General features: G+C 33.6%; 1 protein-coding gene and 1 long non-coding RNA gene across 3 annotated transcripts in view; both read left to right on the top strand.

Annotated features, from left to right (window-relative positions):
• LOC123655437 (amphiphysin) overlaps positions 1-7,316 on the top strand; it is a 60,728-nt gene extending 53,412 nt beyond the window's left edge. The window contains exons 3-8 of one of the 2 annotated variants that reach the window (XM_045591248.1): positions 640-830; positions 1,678-1,782; positions 3,277-3,447; positions 4,065-4,179; positions 5,481-5,672; positions 6,496-7,259. In XM_045591248.1, the coding sequence (XP_045447204.1) occupies positions 640-830; positions 1,678-1,782; positions 3,277-3,447; positions 4,065-4,179; positions 5,481-5,672; positions 6,496-6,683 (962 nt within the window). In that variant the 3' untranslated portion in view covers positions 6,684-7,259. Of the gene's footprint in view, positions 1-639; positions 831-1,677; positions 1,783-3,276; positions 3,448-4,064; positions 4,180-5,480; positions 5,673-6,495 lie in introns of both variants that reach the window. The other variant, XM_045591249.1, reaches the window with a different exon arrangement.
• A 979-nt stretch (positions 7,317-8,295) lies between these two features.
• Positions 8,296-12,774, top strand: LOC123655439. The gene is made up of 2 exons (XR_006743400.1): positions 8,296-8,420; positions 10,911-12,774. It is a non-coding gene; the product is annotated as an uncharacterized LOC123655439 (long non-coding RNA).
• The last annotated feature ends 12,491 nt before the right edge of the window (positions 12,775-25,265 follow it).

The raw sequence follows: 25,265 nt of genomic DNA, 5'->3' as shown, positions 1-25,265 counted from the left end.
GTATTTACTTGTTAAAAAAAATGATTTTGTATACACAAGTTGTTTTTTATTTATTGCCTCACTGTCTTATCTGAAATATTTTTGTAGGTTTCTTGGGTCATAGTTAAATGATTAAAAACACAAATTCTAAAACAACATGTGCATAAGTTATCAACCTGTGTATAAGGGAAAGTCAATATCTCTGTTGTGTCAAATATCTTCAATAATCTAGAGTATATGCAAACTGAAGCATTAACTTACTTGCATTCAGATTATATTCAAACATTTACAGATAGTTAAAACTTCAAATGTAAATAAAAATACAAAATGAAAGAAGGATAAGAAAACCACTTTTGTTGTGACTTTTTTTCATTATACCCGTCGAGCTAGAGAAACAGCGTTTTTTTTAATTAAATGTACACTAAGGAACCTACAAAATGTGGTAAATATCATCATGGCACAAAATTTTTCAAAGCGAAACTAAAGTCCATACTGCGGTGGGCATTCTCCTTTTAATTACTGACTAGTACTTGAGAAGTAAATTGAGCTATGTGATATTTTGTCGGAAAATCTAATTCCTTAATCACTAAAGGATTTTGTCCTACCGCCTTTGTAACTTGAAACTTACTGAAATTTTCAAATCGGTTTCATCCTCTCCAGCGGTTCAGACAGCGTCAAAGACGCTAATGGAAGCGATCACAGAGGTTTACGAAAGCAGTTGGTCCGGGCACGATTTGCTCTACGTTCAAGCGCAGAACATGGAGATGCTCTGGCAGGACTTCTCGCACAAGCTCGGAGATCAGGTGTTGATACCGATCAACACTTACACGAACCAGTTCCCTGAAGTTAGGGTGAGTTACACATTATTTATACTCAACAAAATTATAAATAACTTTATTCAAATAGGCTTTAAAATCACTTTTCGGTCGTAATTTGACAAATTAAAATTATATTTGACTTAACTTAATAAATATTGTTAAAAGTGAAGCCACCGACAATTCGGAATGAAGATTCTGTAAAGAAGAATCGCCAAGAAACTTCGCAAATTACTCTTTTAAAAGAATTGTGTTTTTTTTTAAAATTAAATTTGTAATATCTTGCATAAAATACAGCATCATTAAATCCATACATCTTTATCATTAATATAATCCTGCACCGAATAATAAGCTTTAAATATTAATTTCTTTTTAATAGTTTGGTCCATGATGTCGGTGGTCAATCATATCAAAAACGTAATTACTCTGTTCGTAACAAATGTTTACCTATTTAAATAGTTTCTGAAGCGGGAATCGAGCCTGAATCATTAAAGCCTATTGTTGTGACAACTTTGTGACAACTCCGTTAAGTTGTTAAAGGCATAAACTCGATTTGTCTAAATATTGGGGATATGATACTCAGAAAACGCGCGGCTAACACGTTTTTAATCGTTGTACTAATATTATTAAAGTTTTAAACGTAAACTTATTAAATTTAACGTTTAATTTATATACATATATTGTTTTGCCTATCAATAATCGTAACAAACAGATATTTTGTATTTAAATACAATAATTGTTATTTTACTTTGAGTTAAGATGTATTGGAATCTTTATGTTGGTTTTCAATCTTTTAATAATAATTTAAATAAAATACATAATATGTTATGTAGGTTAAAATGTGTTAAATTTAATAATAAAATATGTTTTCGGTTTTTTTCAGAAAAAAATCGAAAAACGTGGCCGAAAACTCGTAGACTATGACAGCCAGAGGCATAGTTTCCAGAATTTGCAGGCGAATGCAGCGAAAAGACGGGACGATGTTAAGGTAAATATTTTTATTTTTGTAATTCTATGATTACGCACTGAGTTTCCTTAATTCGCAAATATCCAGAACCACATGTGCTTAAAATATTAAATTTATGTATAAATTCACTACAGTCTATTATCTGCGGTCTAACGTCTTTTGTCTCAAGATTATTAGACAAACAATATCACCATTTAATTAAAACCTTAGGCACCACCTATAAATAATAATAAATAAATATCTACACAATACACACACGGTCGTCTGTCCCTAAAGTAAGCAACTTAATGCTTGTGTTATAGGTAACAGCCGACTGGTATAGCTACATTTTTTTTGAGAAACATACTTATAAATAATACATATATAAATATATAAATAAATATATACATTACACCCAGACTCAGGGTGGGAATCGAACCCACAACCCCCGGAGCAGAAAGCAGGTACCTATAGGTACTATTAAACGTCACATGCTAGAGGGAATAACATTTTGAAATAGCAAAAAGGTTATTCGACGTCACAGGAGACCGAAGAGCTGGCAGCTACTTCGCACAAAGAATTAGTCTAGCTATTCATAGGGGAAACGCTGCCAGTATCTTCGGAACCTTGCCTAAAGGGACTCCTTTTAATAATATTTTTTAGTTTTACTTAAGGTTTTTTAGTTTAATGTAATTTATTTTAATAATTAATTAATTTATAACATTTTCTAATATAACACGTCTATAATTTGAAATTTCAGTCAAAATGAATTCCTTTGAAACGATTTATCAGCGTCAAAAAAATCCTAATCCACTAAAATACTTGGAGATCGTCAGGCAATAATTGCCAATGTAGCAAGACAAGGCTAATAATTGTAAGCATATGACGAACTAATTGAAGGACAGAAAAGAGATCTCTTTTAGAGATCTTCTTTTTGTTCCTTCAATTATACATGTGATATTTTTGTACATTTTGAAGTAAAACTTCTTTACGCACGGTCGACTTGGGGATTAAGATTCTGAATGAGTGACGAGAGCGTTAGGAAAAGTGTGATTGGGCGAGGCGAATGGAAGTTGAGAGAGAGAGATATAAAGTTAGATGGAGCTAAAGAAGGTTTTACTTCAGTCGTGTGGTCTAAAGGTGCTGTGTGGCTACGGCACTAAAGAATTTAGCCACCCCCTCTCTTCCCGTGGGTGTCGTAAGAGGCGACTAAAGGATAACAAGGTTCCACAACCACCTTGGAACTTAAGAAGCCGACCGATGGCGGGATAACCATCCAACTGCTGGCTTTGAAATACACAGGCCGAAGACGGGCGGCAGCGTCTTCGGTGCGACAAAGCCAGTACTGCGGTCACCAACCCGCCTGCCCAGCGTGGCGACTATGGGCAAAACACATGAGTTCACGTTATTTTTGGCGTAAACTTGTGGAGGCCTATGTCCAGCAGTGGATTGTATAGGTTGTAATGATGTGTGGTCTAAAGCACACCCGTTTTTATATTTAAATGTATGAAAATATAAATATCCGAACCTTTGCAGATAACGAAGGGCAGGGAGCAGCTGGAGGAGGCCAAGCGCACGTACGAGGTCCTGAACTCGGAGCTACACGACGAACTCCCCGCGCTCTACGACTCACGCGTGCTGTTCTACGTCAACAACCTGCAGACGCTGTTCTCTGCTGAACAGCTGTTCCACTCCGAGAGCTCCAAGGTGAGTAGAGTCTGTTGCTCTACCTACACCTATCATCCTACACATCCCACTATTGGACATAGGCCTCTGTTAATCCACAATTCTGCTCCACTACGGGTTGGTGGGTATATTCCCCTACTATGTGTAACGATTGCTATCACGTGTCTACGATGACAGTTATAGACCCACCAAGACAGAAACCCAGATCAAAATTAAATATATCTTGTGCCTTAATAACATAGAAATTATATGTATAATATGTGTGGTCTAACTTACATATTTTAAGAAAACGTTTACGCATGTAAATAATGTAAGATTAAGCTAGATATAAGTATATTATTATAAGGAAAAAATAAATAAAAAAAAAAAAAACATGGATAAATTGTACCATACATTAGAATAAGAACCGGTCGGTGGACTCACGTCTCTTTTGGAGACATTAAGTTAGTGTAACTTGAACAGTGATGTTGCTGAGTAACGCCTACCTTGAAATAAAAAAAAAATAAAAATAAAAATTGCATGTTTTTAGAATAAAAAAGGACATGGGTTATGAAGCCCGTGGATGTTATATCACTTGTATATTAAAAAAAAAAACTAATATATGCATGTATTCACGCAAGCCATGGTCTACTCTTCAGGTGTTCTTGGAACTGGAAGCGATCACGGACAAACTAGCGACTGAGAGCCAGCGTGGTAGCTACAAGAAACCAGCCATCAAACCGGCAACCAACGGCGGCACCGATACTCTACAGAGTGAGTACAGTACACCCACACATACACATTGAGGAACCTTTGTTTGATTTTACTCTAGCAATACTGGAAATTAAACATATAGAACTGGTAACATTGCTTTTGGTAGGTTTAATAATTTTATATTATTAAAAGACAGTATGAAACAATTTAGAGAAATGGCGTCCGTAGGTGACCCGTCCATAACGTGTCTGTTAATAAGCGGTTAGGAGATTAGAAAAGGGGTTTAGGAGACTCCTACCATAAAAAGGGGGAGTTAATGTTTGTATGGAACTTTGGTATTTCTGGAATTATAAGTAGGATAATATGTTTTAGGTTGTTGGTACTTTAACATATAAATATAGCATGTATAACAATTGAGGTAAAGGGCTCTAGATTTGGGCTCTAGATTTTGGAAATCTGGAGCCCGACAGGGGAACTCCCTCGATCTTACAGAAGATCACAGCTATGTAAATAATACTCTCAGTGTTGTGTTCCGGTGGTGAGGATTAGTGACCAGAGCTTTTGGGGGGAATTGGGGATCTGGGGCGGTCGGCAAGGCGCTTGCGATGCTTCTGGTGTTGCAGACCTTTATAAATTGCGGTAATCGCTTACCATCGGGTGAGCCGTACGCTTCTTTGCCGAACTAGTTGTATAAAAAAACATTCCAATATTTTTAGTACACTATGACTTAAACAATTTTCCAAGTAATTTATCATATTAATACATCATTTCCAAAATTATTTGAGATTATGTATATTTATATAGTAGTACGTCTGTTTAGTTAACTTTCAAATCAAACAAAGGTTCCAAACGCACAATCGTTTTCTCACACTGAGCCTTGTTGAATTAATATTGGTGTGTTTATGTTTGTGCTGTGAAGCGTTATTTTTGTTGTGTGTGTTATTTTGTCGTTGTTTTAACTACAGTAAATGGTTATTACATTAACCAAAAAAAGATTTTTTTAAAAGATCTGTTTACTTTGAAAAATATTTTTTTCAATTAAAAAATAGAGACAATGAAGATAAAAGTATTAAAATTATTAATAACAAGCCATTAAAATAGTTAGATTACTAACATGTAACATAATATTTTGATAAAATTTTGGAATTGAGTAACCTTTTGTTTGCATAACAATACAGGAGATTGGCTTAACATTAAAGAAATGCAACCAAAACTCAAATAATCCAATTACTATGAATTACCAATCATTTACATGTGGACGATGACGTCACCAGTACACACGCACGATGTATGTGGTCAGTGACGTCACTACCCACGTAAGCCAATCGCCAGTGTTTGCATGAATGTGTGTGTGCGTGTAGCGCCGCCCTCCCCCGCGCTGAACGGCGCGCCCTCGACCCCCCCGAGGGACTCCCTCGCGAAGAACCCCCCCTCGAGAGAGTCCCCTTCGCCCGCGACCCCCCAGAGGGACCGCCCCTCGCCCCCCGTGCCAGACTCCCCCCGGGACGACACCAGCGACAGGAAGGTCGAGGACTTGTATGATATACCTGTCGGTGAGTAGAATGATTACATAAGTAGTACGTAGAGTATTCGATTAGTGATTACGCTATTATGATTGTGGGTTTGCTATTCATATATGAGCATTTTTAAAGCACCCTCCAAGTTAAATGCTCGAGGTTGAAACGGTTTTAAACAGTTGTTGAGCTAGCATCAGTTAGTGATGACGCTATTGCTTTTTTGGTTTTACTAGGATTGGCGTATGAACATTTTCAAAGAACCCTCCAAAAGCGTACTTTTAAGTTTTTCTCGAGTTTCACAGCGGTTCTAAATTTTGTTGGTACATTGAACCCTGATTTTGGTTTAGTTAACCTTTTAAAGAAGAAAAGCGCTCTATATTTTTTTATCCATTTCAAACGGTTGTACAGTGTTTCCCAATCTTTTTTTATGTTTCACGCTTAAACATTAATTCCTCATTCATAAAAGGCAATTAATTAAAAAAAAAAAAAAACAATAAATCTAAACTTTTTAGCTTATCGATGAATTGGTTACTATTGGAAACTTGATTGGTTTATGCATCAGTTTTATGAGATTTTATGAGTTTGTTTCCTAAATAAAATAAAAATGAAATAAACTTTATTATTGCTGAAATTCTAAGAAAAATTGAATCGGTACACTATTTGCTAAATGACATTTTATCTACTTTCCTGTTGCTATCAAAAATTGAAATTCTAATTTTTACAGTGGCCAAATTTATAGCAAAATGTCATTAACTTGGACTCTGTTTAGAAATCACTGCTCTTAATAAGTAAAATTTTTGCCAGTTTGTTAGTCTGTGTGACGTAGTATGTAGGCAACCAATAGCTCGACTTCTCTCAGGGTCGCCGGAAACACCAGAGAAAGTCAACAATAACATCGAAGAAAAGAAACAGGTTAACGACGAAAAGCAAAAAGATCAAGATAAAGATAAGGAAATAGATAAAGAAAAAGATGTCGATAAGAAAGATATAGAAAAAGATAATCAAATGAAGAACGAAGAAGTTTACGATATACCAGTTGGTAAGTAGAAAATGTGTTAAGGTATGGGGTATACTATATATATATGTAGTGTACATTGGCTTTGATAATAGAAATATGTGTTGCTCTATCAAAATAATTCGAATGTAGATAAAAAATTAATATACTTTTTTTATTAATAATAGCACAGACTAAATTTCATCATATAATTTGAGAGATTATAAATTAATTTTTTCAACAATTAAAAATAAGTTTATTGACTGTAAAATTTACGGTTCAGGCATCTTCTAAATAAGTTAAACAATTTAAAAAGATTGAGTGTAATTGAATTGAGCTAGCTTTAAAAATTTGTTCGGTAAAATTACTTTAAATTGGGCTAGTAGCAACACATATTTGTATTTCAAATGTTTCTTGTAATACAAAGTACATTTTCCATTTTTAACAATTAATTAAAATAAATAAATAAACGATTAAAAATTTAAGTTCCGTGATATAAAAGTATTTTTTCTTGTCATTTCTTTTTCTGTCTCTGAGTCGTAAAACTATTTAGAATTATGATAAGTAAATATTTTAAAGTACTAGCCTATATATTGCAATAACGAAAATAAAAATTTAAAAGAGGTTCAAATACAATACAACCTGTTTTTGGCGCTTTTAGGTAGTTTAGAATATAATTAAACATATATATGGGGTAAGTATTCCATGCCAAATCGACCTTTGAGCCCGACCCCGTTTTCTACTATTTGCAAAACATTTTTATCCAACCCAAAAAGTAATGAATTTTTCAAAAATAGTTTTTTTTTTCAATTAGCCAAACTTTTTCAAAAATTGACCTTTTGGTATCTTTTTTTTAAATTTTTGTTTCTAAACGAATTTTTTGAAAAAGTAGACAAAAAAGTTAACATGCTCAATTCTATTAATTTATCGGTTTCTTTGAATAAAATAGCTATTTTTTTCGAAAATATTTTGTCAGTAGGTGAGACAGACACAATGTTAGTCATTTTTGTTTACTGATTATGTAAAATTAAAAGTATGTATATAAATATTATGTATACCACATCCATACCATTTGTATATATGTATTATATGTATGTAATTATTGTATATTTGTTTACAGGCAGCAGATTATGTTGTAAATATTTATTTGTTGAATGGCTTGATTTTTTTTCCAATGCTTTGCTTTCAAGTTTTTTTGACATGGTTATTTACTAACAGTACATAAAATACTATTATAATAAATATTCAAACGTAAACTTATATAAACATCTTACACTTAGCCCCCCTCATCCTCCTCAGTTTGAAAAGAGTCCTATTTAGGGAGGTCAGGAAACAAGCATCACATAATGTCTGTACGGTCTAAAATTTAGACAAATATGTTTTTTAAGTAGGGATGGATCCACGACTGTTGACTTCGTCAAACATGAAATTAGTAAAACTAATAAATCGAGACTAGTTAACTGAGTAAATTATATTGTTGACTGGGGATGCCCGACTGGGGAAGTGCCTCGATCGTACAGAAGGTGCAGTATTGTGTTCCTGTGGTGAGTAAGGTGACCAGAGCTCCTGGGGGGGTTGGGGGTAGGACCGCTCGCCGTCGAGCGAGCCGCGCGCCAGTGTCCAAGCCAGTGACCGCGCCGTCCGCAGGGGCCACGCTGGCGGGGCTGCCGGCCGGCGCGCTGTACCGCGTGCGCGCCACCTACCGCTACACGCGCGAGGACAGCGACGAGCTCTCCTTCGAGGTGGGCGACGTCATCCGCGTCGTCGAGTACGACGACCCCGACGAGCAGGTGCGCGCACACACACACACACACACACACACACACACACAAATACACACTTAATGTAACTGGTGTAAACCGTTTTAATTATTATAAGAATACACACACGCATACAAATGAGCAGACACTCACATGCGCATACGCACACACACAAGCACACACGTATGTATGTCCACACTCTAAACATGTATTAACACTCGCACCCTAACAAGTTCAAATCGAATTTATTATAGTTAATGTAGTGCTATCATTTATATTCCATACGGATTCTGAAGAAAAGAACATGTATTTTATCATAAAATTAGTAAATTTCTTGCATGAAATACAATGCTAGTAAATCCACACATCTTTACTATACGTACACACTTGTACTCTAACTCACGCACTTCTGCTCGCGTACGTGTGCGTTGTAATTCTGTTTCAACGTTTATTAAAAACACAGTGCAATCATTTCATTACTTTAGTGATAATTGTGTTTGCTCGCAAACGAAAAAAAAAACCGACTTCAATTACATCGAAGAGTAATACAACGTAGATCGACGAAAAAATAGTAATACTTTGTTCGTATTCCATATAACGCGACATTATAAAATTGTAGAATTATATAATGTTCTACTGTTATTTCTAACATTTTGTTAGCGATTGTAGGCAGAAATTTCATAAAAGGCCCGTCGTCGATTCGCGCGAAGCGCTGACATCGCTTAATACGGCGGGTTTTTTAATTGAAGCGGATTTATATTGAATTACGGTTTATGTCTTTTTTATTAAAAATATGTAATGTTCATGTTTTCACACAGCTCCGATGCACGACTGGAGTTTACCCCTTCAGATCAACTGTCTAAATAGGCACAAAAAGGCTTACTAGTCTAAGAAATATATTATTACTATATCAAATTGTAAATAAATGAATGCAATAACGCTATCTATCGGAACCTAATTGCGTTATTAGAAAACGTCTGAACGCCATCTCTAACAAGGTCATTCGTTCAGTAGATTTTACTGTTCAATTTTTTCATTCCGGGGCCTTAAATGAAAATCGATTCTTAAGGAGAAAACTCCAAAAACAGTCAAGTAAATACGCCATATCAGATATAGCTCAAAAAGTTCGAGTCAAATCTCAATTATATTTAAATGAGACCACATGACAAGCACCACCTATCGATTAAAAAAAGAATCATCGATATCGGTCCACCCAGTAAAATAGTAATGAGGTTAATATAACTTTGGTCGACGTAAAATAGCCAAGTAAATACCCAGTATTAGCAATAACTCAAAAATTAAAAGCTCAAATATATTTATAACGAATAAACTGCTACTCTTTACTCTAGTGGAATATTGTAATTTGATCGATAGTGAACGAAGTAATTTCATAACATTTTGATAGATGGCGTTGTGGCAAAGTATTGAACATGACCACAGTCGTCTTAACATCGTCATGTAAATACGTGTCATCAAAGATTACTCAAAAATTGCTCATTATATCTCAATCATATTTAAAACGGACGACATGACAAGTATTAGCTTTTGATTTATACAAAAAAGATCAAAATCAGTGCACCCAGTAAAAAGATATAACGTATAATACAACGTAGGGTGACGAAAAAACCGTCAAGTAAATACGCAATATTAGATATAACTCACAAATTACGAATTAAATCTCAATTAAATTTGAATGGGACCACGTGACGAATAGTAGCTTTTAATTTATATAAGAAACGTCAAAATCGGTGCACCCAGTAAAAAGTTATGAGGTATAATACAACGTAAGGTGACGAAAATAATGACAAGTAAATACGCGTTATCAAAGATTAATCAAAAAGTAGTCATCAGATCTCGATAAAATTTATATGTGACCACATGATAAACATCAGCTTTCGATTAAAGTAAAAATTATCAAAATCGATACACCCAGTAAAAAGTTATTGCGGATTTTCAAGAGTTTCTCTCGATTTCTCTGGGATCCCATCATCAGATCCTGGTTTCCTTATCATGGTACCAAACTAGGGATATCTCCTTTCCAACAAAAAAAGAATTATCAAAATCGGTACACCCAGTAGAAAGTTATGTGGTATAATACAACGTAGGTCGACGAAAAAAGCGTCAAGTAAAAACGCATTATTAGATATAATTCGAAAAGTAGTTGTTAGATCTCAAATAAATTTAAATGGGACCAATCGGCACACACCACCTTTCGATTAAAACAAAATTTGTCGAAATCGGTCTACCTGGTCAAAAGTTCTGATGTAACATACATAAAAAAAAAAAAAAAAAAAAAAAATACAGTCGAATTGAGAACCTCCTCCTTTTTTGGAAGTCGGTTAAAAAGGACACAATTGTTCTTTTATGTATTTGAATGTTGTCTTTAATTTTTTTTTATTTCGAAATAGCTATAGTCTGCTATTTCGCTTTTGCTGTAGGACCAGATTTACAATTCCGTAGAACTTGTAATCCTTCAATGTCTGTACATTCCAGTCGTAATCGATTCAATTTTGTCATCAGGAGGAGGGCTGGCTAATGGGAATAAAGGAATCGACCAATGAGAAGGGAATGTTCCCAGCGAACTTCACGCGGCCTATTTGAGCAACACAGCCTCTGACGTCGCTATACTAGTTCTATAGCGCGGACGCTCTTTGTATAAACACGAGCAAACCCTCAACTCGATCATATGGGGCGAAACGCGCAAAGTGTTCTGAATATTCCAAAATCCTCATCCTCAGTTCATTTCGTTTTCAATAATCTTCACAACGTTCAAGACACTTTGCGCACTGTTTAATAATTTTAGTATAGTCGTTGAGCGTTGTTAGATATATATTATTTATTATATGTTGTATCACAACGAATCTTAACCCCCCCACTATCAATTTATCCAATCTTTTCATGTGACAGCGCTACGTACCACAGAGTATTAACAATGTATTAATTTGGTGTTGCCATTGTTTATTGCAATTTTGTCTCGGGATGTGCTTCTGTTTTATAAAATTACTAGTAAACCACATATCTTGGGCGTTAGTAATCTTTATGTATTGTATATTTTTGATGAATTTTATAAAGTATTGTATTGTAAAAAAAAATATCTAAAATTGCTCATTGTTAAACTACATATACTAAAGGAAAGTGACCTTAAATTTATGTCATATATATAAAGATAAATATCATATTCTCTGAAATCTAATTCTTCCAAAAATCTAAATTCGATATATTTATTCCCAATAGAAGAATAGTATTTAATTAAATTAGTTAATTATCCTATATTGAAATTAAAATTTGAAATATTATGAAAAGAGATTATTTGTTTTCTTATGATTTATGTCATTTTTTTTTAAATAATATGATTCTGATTGCATTTTATTCACTTGATAACGTTGTCGGGTTGCATTTGAACTTGTTTGACTGTTTGTTTGTATAATATATAATCTATCCAGTATTTATTCCTTAACATTCTACTGTAGATTATTCATTATCTGTGTATGACATACACCTTTTTTTTTCGAACAAATTTTACTATTTCTTTTTCAAATTCATATTTTTTCCTGAACCATGTTTAGTTCTAGTGTACATAAATAGTTTTTAGTTGTTGACCTTTTATTGTTGAAACAATTATTTTATCATAGCAAGTAATTTAATCGAATATATATTTTATCTGTAAACTTGCTTTTTTTTAAGTAGACATTATTAATTTTACTTATTGTTTTTTTTAACCTTTAGTGAACTGATTACTAATATTTATTAGACATGTTCTTATGAATAACGAAATATAGATGTTTTTCAACTATTTAAATTTTATTCTGATTTATTATACAAATTAATATGAAACATAAAAAGTGTAGAGAATAAAAATAAAAACCTATAAAAATTATTATTTAATGGAAAAATATCTTGTATAAATTGACCAAATCATGTTACTGTACTCAAACAAAATAAATAACAAAAAAATGTGTCAAAAATGGTGCTTCGGGTATATACATAATCATCTTCACATATACCATTGTAGAAATAAGAAAAAAACCTTGGGATTATTTTATAAATAACTAAATATAATCGAAGTCTCCCGTTTCTAATATAATTGTATACTTTTTAAAGGTACGCAGTGTAACAGTTAGTGAAAGTTCTTTAAAAAGCAATAATGAAGTCAAAAGCCATAAGATATTTTTCTTAGACTACCTTCAATCTGCCTTCGAGGAAAATCATTTGACTGATGTTATTATAGGAATTGAGAGTGTAAATTCTATGTAGTCTAAGTGCGACGTTTGTGTGGCTTTTGTCATCAGCAGTGCCATGGAAGGTCCATAATAGATGATAATTTATAAGTTTGTTAAGATTTGTACAGTTTTTACAACTGCAAATAAAATGTTTCTCACATAAATGACTTTTTTTTAATGACTTTAATATATTCACGTTTGTAATGGTTTTATAATCCAATTTTTTTTTTGACTAAATCAAGTCAGTGGCAAACACGGGTACGGTTCACCTGATGGTGAGAGGATAGTGTTACCTATTACACCTGCACACCCAGCAGCATCGCAACCGCGTTGCCGATCCTACTACCGATCCACTCCAGGGGCTCTGACCACCTTACTCACCAAAGGAACATAACACTACTTGAGACCAGTATTATTTAGATGTGATCTTTTGTAAGGTTCAAGTACTTCCCCAATGCAACTGCTCCAAATGTTTAGGCAAGGTATTTCCTGCTGTGCACTACCTCAATAAATCTATTGAATACGAACACTAACTCCATAGGCAAAAATATTACCATCGCGATTTTCATGTTGTTGAAACAATTTTGTGTGAAAAAAAAATGAATTTAATCATTGAATTGCTTATTTGATATTTCAATCTTAACTGTATTTATTGTTAAAAAAGTAAAAATAAAATAAACGGTCACAGCACTGGTTTGTGGCTATTGCGGGGTCGATCCCCGCACATGACAAACATTTGTATTGGCCATAGAGAGGCCTGGTACTGGCCGAGGTTTGGGTGTTTGTGCAGTCTGTGGGTCTCCCCACCGTGCCTCGGATAGCACGTTAAGCCGCCTTTCCTGGTTGTTATCATGATCATGTACACCCGATAGCGATCGTTACTCATAGAAAGTAACAAATAGAAGGATTGATATCTTTGTTGTCGCCTCGTGATTATTCTATAATATAGCTGTGTATTTGTTAATACTTCTTATTTCTTTGACCATCATATCCTGTTTACCACGGGTTTCATCATTTAGATTGAATATTCTAGAAGAGCAGAATACCTCTTCGAAACACTTACTTGACATCGCACGCCGAGTGCGTTGTGTTACGGTCAAAGTTCTTATTATCGTTTCATCTAATGTTATGTAGTACGAACTCCAATTGCCATGATAATAATGGCCTTACAAATAAACTATAAAAAAGTTTTAAATTTATGTAGTGAAAGTGAAATAATGAATCGTTAGATATTTAGCAAGTTGTTTGTTATATTTTTGATAACTTTAAAATAAGTGGGAACAAAAATAGTTAAAATGCTAAATATCTAAGGTAGGTACATATCTCATGTGTTGTTGACAATGTTTTTATTTTTTATGTTATGACTACACTCCATAGTTACGACCCTGTCCGATGTTCAAATGTCAATGTCAATATCCAAGTTCAGTATTTTTAATAAAGTGTTTATCATCAAACAAAAATGTTAATAACAAATCTAATAAGTAAATAAGTGTACATCTGAACTGTTATATTGATAAAGTAATTTATTTTTGTTTATTTTCCCAATACTGCGCAGGTATCAGCCATACCGGTGAGTTGATCGATTTACCTCGTATCTTTCGGTTCGATGACCTTTTGATATTTTGCACGAATTGTTTTCATCAAATACGGTTGTGAATTATCTCATTTTGCGACGAAATCGGCCTAAATTTTTTCTAACAAACCTTTATTTGTGTTTTCATATTTAAATTTCATGTAAAATATGTGTTATACTTAGTAAAAGAATCGCAGTATGTTTTATTGGTGATAAATAGATTTCCTGACTATAGCCAGGTGAGGGATTTAAGATATTGTTTTATTTTCAGGTGTAAAATCTACAATCATAATATTGAGTAAGTTTTTTCAACTAATTTTTTATTTACCTACTTTATTGCGAACAATTTTTCATTGACAAAAAGATAAACAATATATTTCGATCGTAAATATACTTAAATATTTTTGTTTAGATTTGATAAGATTGATCTATCTTGAAAAAAAAAAAAAAAAAACTAGTATTTACTTAATACAACTTATCTTAATAAAACAAGGCGACTTTTTTAACTTTTCAAGTATGTAATAAGTAAAATTAATTTTGAAATTAATTCTTAAAAGCTAAGCTTAATATATATTTTTAATATTTTATTCTTATTCTTATTATACCATATCACTTATAAAATATTTGCATAATATTTTTTTTATTCTATATCTTTTAAGTTGTCATTATATTTAACCAGCTATGTTATTGATACGTGTTATATTGTATATATATATTGTACCTTACCCTATTATATTTTTTAAGATAAAGTGGGGTATTAGATAAACAGGCTGATTAATTAATGTTAAAAATAGAAAAAAAATAGGGCTTCATTATTCTTCCAGATTTTTTGATAAACGTCTGTGTGAAATAATGTTTGTTGTTATTTAAATTTGAATATTTTATAATTCTCTATTACCTACATCAAAAAATGATATTATATAAATAAAAAATTTTCTTCGCTAAAATGATAACATTACAGAAAACACTGCATAAGTTGTTTCTTTTTTATGTTTAGCTTTAATTTTATTTTTGGTATGGTTTGGTATTGTAATAGTTTCTATTTTTTTTTTCTGTGAACAGGCAGTTTGAACTTGTGCAACATGAAACTGAATGGAGTTATTAATTTTGTAAGTACTTTTTTTATACTTTTGCTATGTTTGTTTATTACTTTAGTTCATTTTTTTTTGCGAGAATTATTTAGTGATTAACTACTATAATAAATTGAAATGGTAATTAATGAGCGAAGAATTTATTTTATTTCAAAGTATGTTGTTGAGCTGGCCCAGAAAAAAGTAAAACAATTTTAAAATTTAACAAAATAGTTTTTTGCAAAATGATGCTGTAACCTTTTGAGGAGATCTGAAACCATGTGTAGCAGAACTGTTAGCTTTACATTTTTTAATTTAATATTTTCATATATTTATAATTAACATTTCATACATCATTCGACGTTTTGTCTTTTCTAACACTTAATTTTATACAAATTTATGAACCTAACGTTTTCTGGTAATCTAGACGGAAAAATGATTAATTAGTTTTCAAAATGTCATCATCATCATCATTACAGCCTATACAGTCCACTGCTGGACATATGCCTCCACGAGTTTACGCCAAAAATAACGTGAACTTATGTGTTTTGCCCATAGTCACCACGCTGGGCAGGCGGGTTGGTGACCGCAGGGCTGGCTTTGTCGTACCGAAGACGCTGCTGCCCGTCTTCGGCCTGTGTATTTAAAAACCAGCAGTTGGATGGTTATCCCGCCACCGATCGGCTTTTTAAGTTCCAAGGTGGTAGCGGAACTGTGTTATCCCTTAGTCGCCTCTTACGACACCCACGGGAAGAGAGGGGGTGGCTAGATTCTTTAGTACCGTAGCCACACAGTACAAACAAAGTGTATCCCTAGTTAATAACTTTAGTTACAGCGCTTATGATAAAAAACCGCCTAAAAATCGTTAAACATTTTCTTTAACCCGAAATACTGCGGTATGTTCTTCGATATCCAGTATCTGCTTATAATCGTATGTAGATCGACACCAGGACATATCTACTACAGTAGCCATAGAACCTGCGAAATACGTCACCAGCCTACTGTTACTTCAACTGACTACAGACTGCTCTCTCGAGGAAAATCTCATTCCTAATCTTAACTTCGAAAGAGGCATAGCCTGTACCATAGCACGTTGAGTGACTTTAAACTTGTGGACTGGACTCATCGCCAATGTCCATGTCTCCCGTATGTCAACACGAGCAGGACGCATTGCTCGAAGACATTTTTTTTTTTATTACTTTAAGCATAGCACAATATTTGAATCGTCTTTTCAAAATTTATTAACTGAGGTAGGGCACAGCAGGAATTTCCTGCTCAAAATATGGAGCAGCCCGACTGGGGTAGTACCTCGACCTTACAGAAGATCACATCTAAATAATACTTTTTAAGCAGTTCTATGTTCCTGTTGGTTAGTAAGGTGACCAGAGCTCCTGGGGGGGTGGGATTGGGGATTGGTTCGATAACGCGCTTGCGATGCTTCTGGTATTGCAGGCGTCTATAAGCTAAGGTAATCTCTTACCATCAGGTGAACCGTACGCTTGTTTGCCGACGTAGGGACATAAAAAAAAATTACACCGAGACCTCATTTAGGTAGAATTCATTTAGGTCGTTACACATTTGGCCTAACTCCTCCAACATATCGGCAAAGATATTGTTTGCGAAACAAAGGTGTAAGGTGTCGTCGCCACCATTGATGCGCCGTCCCTTCAAATCCAAGGTCATAAATACATCCTCCATCGCGTTGCGAAACAGACTCGGGAACCTTATATCGCTAGTTCTATTATTATATGTATAAATTTCCATAAACCTGAAAAATTAAATAAATAAACAAAATAAACGCTTCACACTCAACGGCCACCGGTAGGATTTTCTCCTGTAATTTTAATTTTTTTTCCAAAGAATAGATTGATCAGATTGCTCTATTTCCCACAAGCGCAGTAAGCGCCGCGCAAAAGTGATACGGAATATTCAAATTGAATATCAATTTTCAATTTCGGTTTAAGTGCGCACTCCCCTACGGCCTAGTTCTTTCATAACCGATTACTTACGCCTAAATAACGTTTGTGTTTTTTTTTTTTATTTATTTTTTCTCTAAATTAAATTTTTATACAAACATACATACATATAATCACGCCTCTTTCCCGTAGGGGTAGGCAGAGACCACTTCTTTCCACTTGCTACGATCCTTACATACTTGTTTCGCCTCGTCCACTTTCATTATTCCCTTCATACATGCTCTTCGGTTTAGGGTACTCTTGACCCGGCCTTTTTTCAAGACGTCCCTTATTTGGTCTCGGAACGTCCGCCTAGCTCTACCCCTTCCAACCCTTCCATTCACACTCGCCTTATACACATTTTTCGTCAATCGTTCTTCACTCATTCTCTCGACATGTCCAAACCATCTGAGCATACCATTCTCAATTTTTGTCACTACATCTTCTTTCAGACCACAACGTTTCCTTATCTCACTATTTCATATCCTGTCACTCAGTTTAACTCCTATCATACTTCTCAACGCTCTCATCTCAACTGCATTTATTCTGCTTTAATGTTTCTTCTGCCATACCCAACTTTCACTTCCGTACATGAGTGTACTCGTATATCCTTTGAGATAAAATGATGTCTGATAATCTATCTTGGGAACGTCGTAAGGTCTCAGCAATATAATTTAAACAATACTTCAAGACATATATCACCTTCCGCTTTAATAACTTCTAAAATTAACGACAAACACCTTGTTGCAGTTCGAAAACAAAAATATTCCATTGTTATTTATATTTAGCTAAACTTATGTTGACAGTCGCATTGCAAATTTCGAAAACAAAAATTTGAGGTCGGTTAAGTGAAGCAGGAAAAGGAAGAACCAGTTGTTTATAGCCTTTAATATAGTTAACAATGTAATTAATTTTTTAATATTATTGTATAATGGTATTGATTTGGAAAGTTCATTATGTATGTACTGCCACGTGACATTGGAGTATACGAGTAAAACTTGCTCACCTACGATACTTTATGGATTTTATTTATATACAATTTGTTATTTTTAAAATCTTGTTAAAATATTTCTTACCCAATTATTGTTATAAGTATATTTTGATTACTTAGACACAAATACAAATAAATAAAGTTGGAGTGTGTTTGTAATGTTAAAATAAACGCTTTTTACTTAATGCATATATATGGATGTATACACGGTACATATCCGTTGAGTGTAAAGCGTTAATTAATTAATTATTATTAATATACCAAAATGACTTTTTTTATAATTTTTGTCTGTCTGTCTGTCTGTCTGTTTGTTTTCGTTAATCTTTGAAATGGCTAGACCGATTTTGAAGGGACTTTCACTGGCAGATAGCTTATGTAATAAGGAGTAACTTAGGCTTCTTTTATTTTAGAAATTTATTTATTTTATAACTCTGCGAACTGAAAAATAACTTTTTGTTAAATTCCACGCGGATGAAGTCGCGGACACAGCTATTTTTAACCGACTTCCAAAAAAGGAGGAGGTTCTAAATTCGACTGTATTTTTTTTAACCGACTTCCAAAAAAGGAAGAGGTTCTCAATTCGACTGTATTTTTTTTTATTTTTTTTATTTTTTTATGTATGTTACATCAGAACTTTTGACTGGGTGGAGCGATTTCGACAAATCAAATTTTCTTTTAATCGAAAGGTGGTGTGTGCCAATTGGTCCCATTTAAATTTACTTGAGATCTAACAACTACTTTTCGAGCTATATCTAATAATGCGTTTTTACTTGACGCTTTTTTCATCGACCTACGTTGTATTATACTACATAACTTTCTACTGGATATACCGATTTTGATAATTATTTTTTTGTTGGAAAGGAGATATCCCAAGTTTAGTACCATGATAAGGAAACCAGGATCTGATGATGGGATCCCAGAGAAATTGATGGAACTTCTTGAAAATCCGCAATAACTTTTTACTGGATGTACCGATTTTAATAATTTTTAATTTAATCGAAAGCTGATGTTTGTCATGTGGTCACATATAAATTTTATTGAGATCTGATAACTACTTTTTGAGTAATCTTTGATAACGCGCAGTTACTTGACTATTTTTTTGTCGATCTACGTTGTACTACTCGTCGATGTAATTGAAGTCAGTTTTTTTTTCGTTTGCGAGCAAACACAATTATTTTTAATGTATGTTACATCAGAACTTTTGACCGGGTAGACCGATTTCGACAAATTTTGTTTTAATCGAAAGGTGGTGTGTGCCAATTGGTCCCATTTAAATTTATTTGCGATCTAACAACTACTTTTCGAGTTATATATAATAATGCGTTTTTACTTGATGCTTTTTTCGTCGACCTACGTTGTATTATACCGCATAACTTTCTACTGGATGTACCGATTTTGATAATTCTTTTTTTTTTGGAAAGGGGATATCCCTAGTTTGGTGCCATAATAAGGAAACCAGAATCTGATGATGAGATCCCAGATAAATCTAGGGAACTTCTTGAAAATTTTTTACTGAGGTAGGGCACAGCAGGAATTTCCTGCTCAAAATATGGAGCAGCCCGACTGGGGTAGTACCTCGACCTTATAGAAGATCACAGCAAAATAATACAGTTTTCAAGCAGTATTGTGTTCCTGTTGGTGAGTAAGGTGACCAGAGCTCCTGGGGGGGGGGGATTGGGGATTGGGTCGGCAGCGCGCCTGCGATGCTTCTGGTGTTGTAGGCGTCTTTTTATAAGCTACGGTAATCGCTTACCATCAGGTGAGCCGTACGCTTGTTTGCCTACCTAGTGACATAAAAAAAAAATCCGCAATAACTTTTTATTAGGTGTACCGATTTTAATGATTTTTAATTTAATCGAAAGCCGAAGTTTATCATGTGGTCACATTTAAATTTCATCGAGATCTGATAACTACTTTTTGAGTAATCTTTGATAATGCGTTGTTACTTGACTATTTTTTCCTCGATCTACGTTGTGTTACTCGTCGATGTAATTGTCACGTCAGAACTTTTGACCGGGTGCACCGATTTCGATGATTCTTTTTAATCGAAATGTGTTTCGTGTTATGTGGTCCCATTTAAGTTGAAATGAGACCTGACAAGTACTTTTCGAAATATATCTAATAGTGCGTATTTACTTAAATACTTTTTCGTCGACCTACGTTATATTATACCTCATAACTTTTTATTGGGTGTATCGATTTTGATGATTCTTTTTTTAATCGAAAGCTGGTACTTGTCATGTAGTCCCACTTAAATTTGATGAAAATTTGATGATTTACTTGGCTATTGTTTCGTCTACTCACGTTGTTACTGGTCCATATAATTGAACTCGTTTTTTTTCGCTTGCAAGCAAACACAATTATTGAATACGTGACCAAAAAAATCATAATGTAAGTACGTAACTACTATTCGCTTTTAAACCTATTTGAATAAAGGTGGAGATTCCAAATTCTACTGTATTTTTTATGTGATATCTCATAGCTTTCTCTGGGTTTACCGATTTTGATTAATCTTTTTATTTTCGAAAACTGCTGCTTGTTGATTTTTTTCATGTCTATACATATATATTTTTTAGAATAGGTATAGCCGAGACAGATCCGTCAACATATTTATCATTATTTTATTATAAGTACCATGTATTTCCGTAAATTAAATACATAGATCCTTTAGATATATTTGGGTATCGACGGAATTTGAACCTTGATACTTTTAACGATAAGACACACGTGCAATTTCCTTACACGTCATATTGATATTACTTATCTCTATCATCATTACAGCCTATACAGTCCATTGCTGGACATAGGCCTCCACAAGTTTACGCCAAAAATAACGTGAACTCATGTGCTTTGCCTATAGGCACCACGCTGGGCAGGCGGGTTGGTGACCGCAGGGCTGGCTTTGTCGCACCGAAGACGCTGCTGTCCGTCTTCGGCTTGTGTATTTCAAAGCCAGCAGTTGGATTGTTATCCCGCCACCGGTTGGCTCTCTCTATCTATAAATATAATAATTGTGCATGCACGCAAACGAAAAAAAAAACCGACTTCAATTACATCGACAAGACAGTAATACAACGTTGGTAGACGAAAAAATAGTCAAGTAAATACGCGTTATCAAAGATTACTCAAAAAGTAGTCAACAACTCTCGATACAATTTTAAATGAGACGACAAGACAAGAATCAGCTTTCGACTAAAACAAGAATAGATCGACGAAGAAAAAAGAAAAAAGAGTCCAAAGAGTTAAGTAAATACAAACGAATACGTTTAACCGTTGACGCAGCGCACGCAACGGAAACTCTCAAAAAAAAAAAAAAAAAGTTCCCGTGTCCTTGTGTCTTATGAATGATTAGCTTCTATTGATCATAGCGTGATGTTATATAGCCTATAGACTTCCTCGGTAAATGGACTATTGAACATAAAAGTAATTTACCAAGCCATACGTTCCTGAAATAGCGTGTTTAAACAAACAAATAAACTCTTCAATTTTTTGTATAATATTTGTAGGTATAGATAATAAACTAATTAGGTTTTACAAGATGACCAAACGAAATGACGGTCACACCGAGAAAAAATATAAAATAATTGCTTTAGTTCCTATCCTAGTGCTCCTAAAAGGACCCGTCAAATAAAATTTCCATAAATATATACATGTGATGTAGGTGACAGATATAAGTAAATTTTAATTGATTTTTAAAACAAGCGCTTACATCGCGAAATCGAAATGACTTGCGATTATTGTAATCAAGCAAGTCAAGCTCGCGACACAACAACAACCACAAAATGACCCTTTTACCGTCAAATTGTTTCTACCTATTGCCGACATCGTTTTTTATACCGAAATTATTCTCAAAAAACAAGAAGGACCGGTATATTTTGGTTCAAACTTCAAATTGAGAAAAAAAACAACATCCGGCTAAGTACGATACACGCAAATAAATATATAACTCTATATAATTGTTGTTATGGCTCACGGTTATCAAAAAGAAATGAGGTTCTTGTTGGTTCTTCTCAACAAATTCTACATCACCCAAGCGATGGTTTCTACCATTATTTTAAATTAATAACTTAACAATCATGAAATGAAGCCTTTGATAAAGATTTTTTTTTTTGTTTTTTTTTTACAAAAATTACCGAAAAGTATATATGTGAAAAAAAGCCTTCTAATGAACAAATGACCAAATAACTTTTTTTTTCTCCATGCGTGCGAGGCTGCCACTGTCCGCGCCCTACCCACGAGTCGCAGCTGATGGTTGGGAGTATTCATAATATAAACCCCTAATGCATTTTACGAAGTTACGATTGGTAGAAAATTGGCCATGAAAATTTGTTACTAGCTACCGGACCAAACTGGCTGATGCGCTGGCGCTCGCGACTTCGATTGCACATGACAGTTATTTGTATAGGCGTATAGGTGCTTACTGTGTGGTTACAGCATTAAGAATATAGCCACCCCCTCTCTTCCTGTGGGTGTCGTAAGAGGAGACTAAGTGATGACACAGTTCCACTACCACCTTGGAACCTATAAAGCCGACCGATGGCGGGATAACCATCCAACTGCTAGCTTTGAAATAGAGAGGCCGAAGACGGGCAGCAGCGTCTTCGGTGCGACAAAGCCAGTACTGCGGTCACCAACCCGCCTGCCCAGCGTGGTGACTATGGGCAAAGCACATGAGTTCATGTTCTTTTTGGCGTAAACTTGTGGAGGCCTATGTCCAGCAGTGGACTGTATAGGCCTGTAATGATAGGTGCTTGTTCTAGTTTGAGCGTTTATGCTTTACACAAGCTAAAAGCTAGTTTTGTATAATTACCCGACATAGAATTTACATTCCAATTCCAGTCCTTTGAGTGTAAGGCGTTAATAAATTATAAAAAATACTTTTCTCTCTTTTTCTCTGGCATAATTTAAAATATACCGAATTTTTAAGGTTATTTTTTTTTTGTTTTTGTTTTGTTAACGGGGAATTTTAGTCTTCGAATCGAACGAGCAAATAATAACGATTTTTTTTAAATAAAATACAATGTTTTGGGCTTCATTCCTTCCAATTTCTTCCTTTCTTTCCTTTTATTATTTATTTTTTCCCTTCAAAAGAGATATTTCTAGAAAAATGTATGTATGTAATATGCACTCAATAATTTCAAATCAATAACCAAAAATAATATTTCATCCTTAAAAATAATAGATTTTCTTCACCTACCTCAAGTAATTAGTTCTAGGTATCTATCTATATAAAATTTACAAAATTGTTAATTATTATCCACCATTCTGCAGTGGTGGATTAAGCTCCGATCCTTCTCCTACATGAAGACTCTTTCTCCTCCTATGCCCAGCATTAAGATGTTACAGGTAGAATCAATAATGAATACAAAAAAAATGCGCTACCGAAATGAATAATTTCGCTACATAATAATAATCAGTTTAGACCCAGCATGCTAATATGGCCGACAAAAATATACGAATAGGTAAATAAATAATCAATTTGACTATTTTAATGAGATAATAAATAGTGTAAGTTTCAATTTTGTTTAAATTACTAATACACATGAGTTACGTATATGTAATTTCACGTTATTTTTGGCGTAAACTTGTGGAGACCTATGTCCAGCAGTGGACTGTATCGGCTGTAATAATGTTGATAATGATACTAAGATACTAATCGTTTTATATACATAATACATCCGTTTTGTTTTCAACTGACTGATCTGAGTTGTGTTTAGTCTTTACCGCGACGTCGAGGAGGCAGCGCGGAAAGCGGCCTAATAAAACTATATTTAAAACATTATTATTTAATAAATTAAAAAAAATATATACACATAAATATATTTTGGTTGTTGTGTTCAGATACAGTGTAACGTTTAATTTAATAAATTTCGAAAAAGTTGTTCCAAGTAAGTATCGAATATTTATATTTTTTGTAGAGTTTATGTGTTAATTTTTTAAAATGAAAATAATAAATAATAAGGAAATTATTACAAAAAATGTAATACATTATTGAAAATTTGGGTTTATAAATTAAAAAGTGTCATCCTTTTTTTTTGATTTAATAATTTACGAAACTTAAACAATTAAATGATTGATTAAATAATGCAGTAAGTGTTAGATTAAATAACAGTATAAAAAATGTTATATACTTCTGTTGGTATTTAATAGCGATTCCCCAAGCATAAAGGTAGTATTTATAATATTTAACATTATATATTAAGATGATATAAACATCTTTAATGAAACAAAAATATCTCCCTTTTCTAATAAAAAAAAAAAATTACAACGCATCTCCACTTTATGTGATGAAAAAACAAACTAAAGTCCCTATTTTTCATAAACTCGTCATAAGAAAAATTTTGTTTCACTGGATTTTTCTCAAATAAAATAAATATAGGTATATACTTTTCCGAGATACTGTAATTATTATTTATATAAAGATTTTTTTTTATTCTTTACGATTAAAATATTTCATAATTGTATGTATTTTTAGTTTTATGTGCAATATGCGCTTTACTATGCAAAACGCCTTGACTATATGGATGTATACGTCTAGTAGTAGATAAATACTATCTCTCTCACAATACTATAGAACATATCTCACAATACTATAGATACAGTTTAATATAAAAATAAATAAGTATGATACAAATCTATACAAATAAAAAAAATTTGAGTGTCTATTTGTAATATTAAAATAACCGCTTTTTACTGAATTCATATGTATATATACATGGTACATATACCAAAATAACATTTTTTATAATTTTTATCTGTCTGTCCATCTGTTTGTTTGTTCCGGCTAATCTCTGAAACCGCAAGACCGATTGTGACTGGACTTTCACTGGCAGATAGCTGATGTAATAAGGAGTACACTTGGGCTACTTTTATTTTAGTTTTTTTTTTTTTAACTGCGAACTAAACTAAAACTATTTTGTTAAATTCCATGCGAAAGAAGTCGCGGGCACAGCTAGTCAAACATAAAAGGCAAAACATGAATTGTATATTAATGTACTGAGCGTTGTAGGTCCAGACCATAGTGTTTTTTTTAGTGATAATGCTCAATATTTTAAATAGTATAACG

This window comes from Melitaea cinxia, chromosome 7 (genome assembly GCF_905220565.1).
Source record: "Melitaea cinxia chromosome 7, ilMelCinx1.1, whole genome shotgun sequence".
NCBI lineage: Eukaryota > Metazoa > Arthropoda > Insecta > Lepidoptera > Nymphalidae > Melitaea > Melitaea cinxia.
Note: the sequence above shows the minus strand (reverse complement) of the source record. Positions and strands in the feature narration are given on the sequence as shown.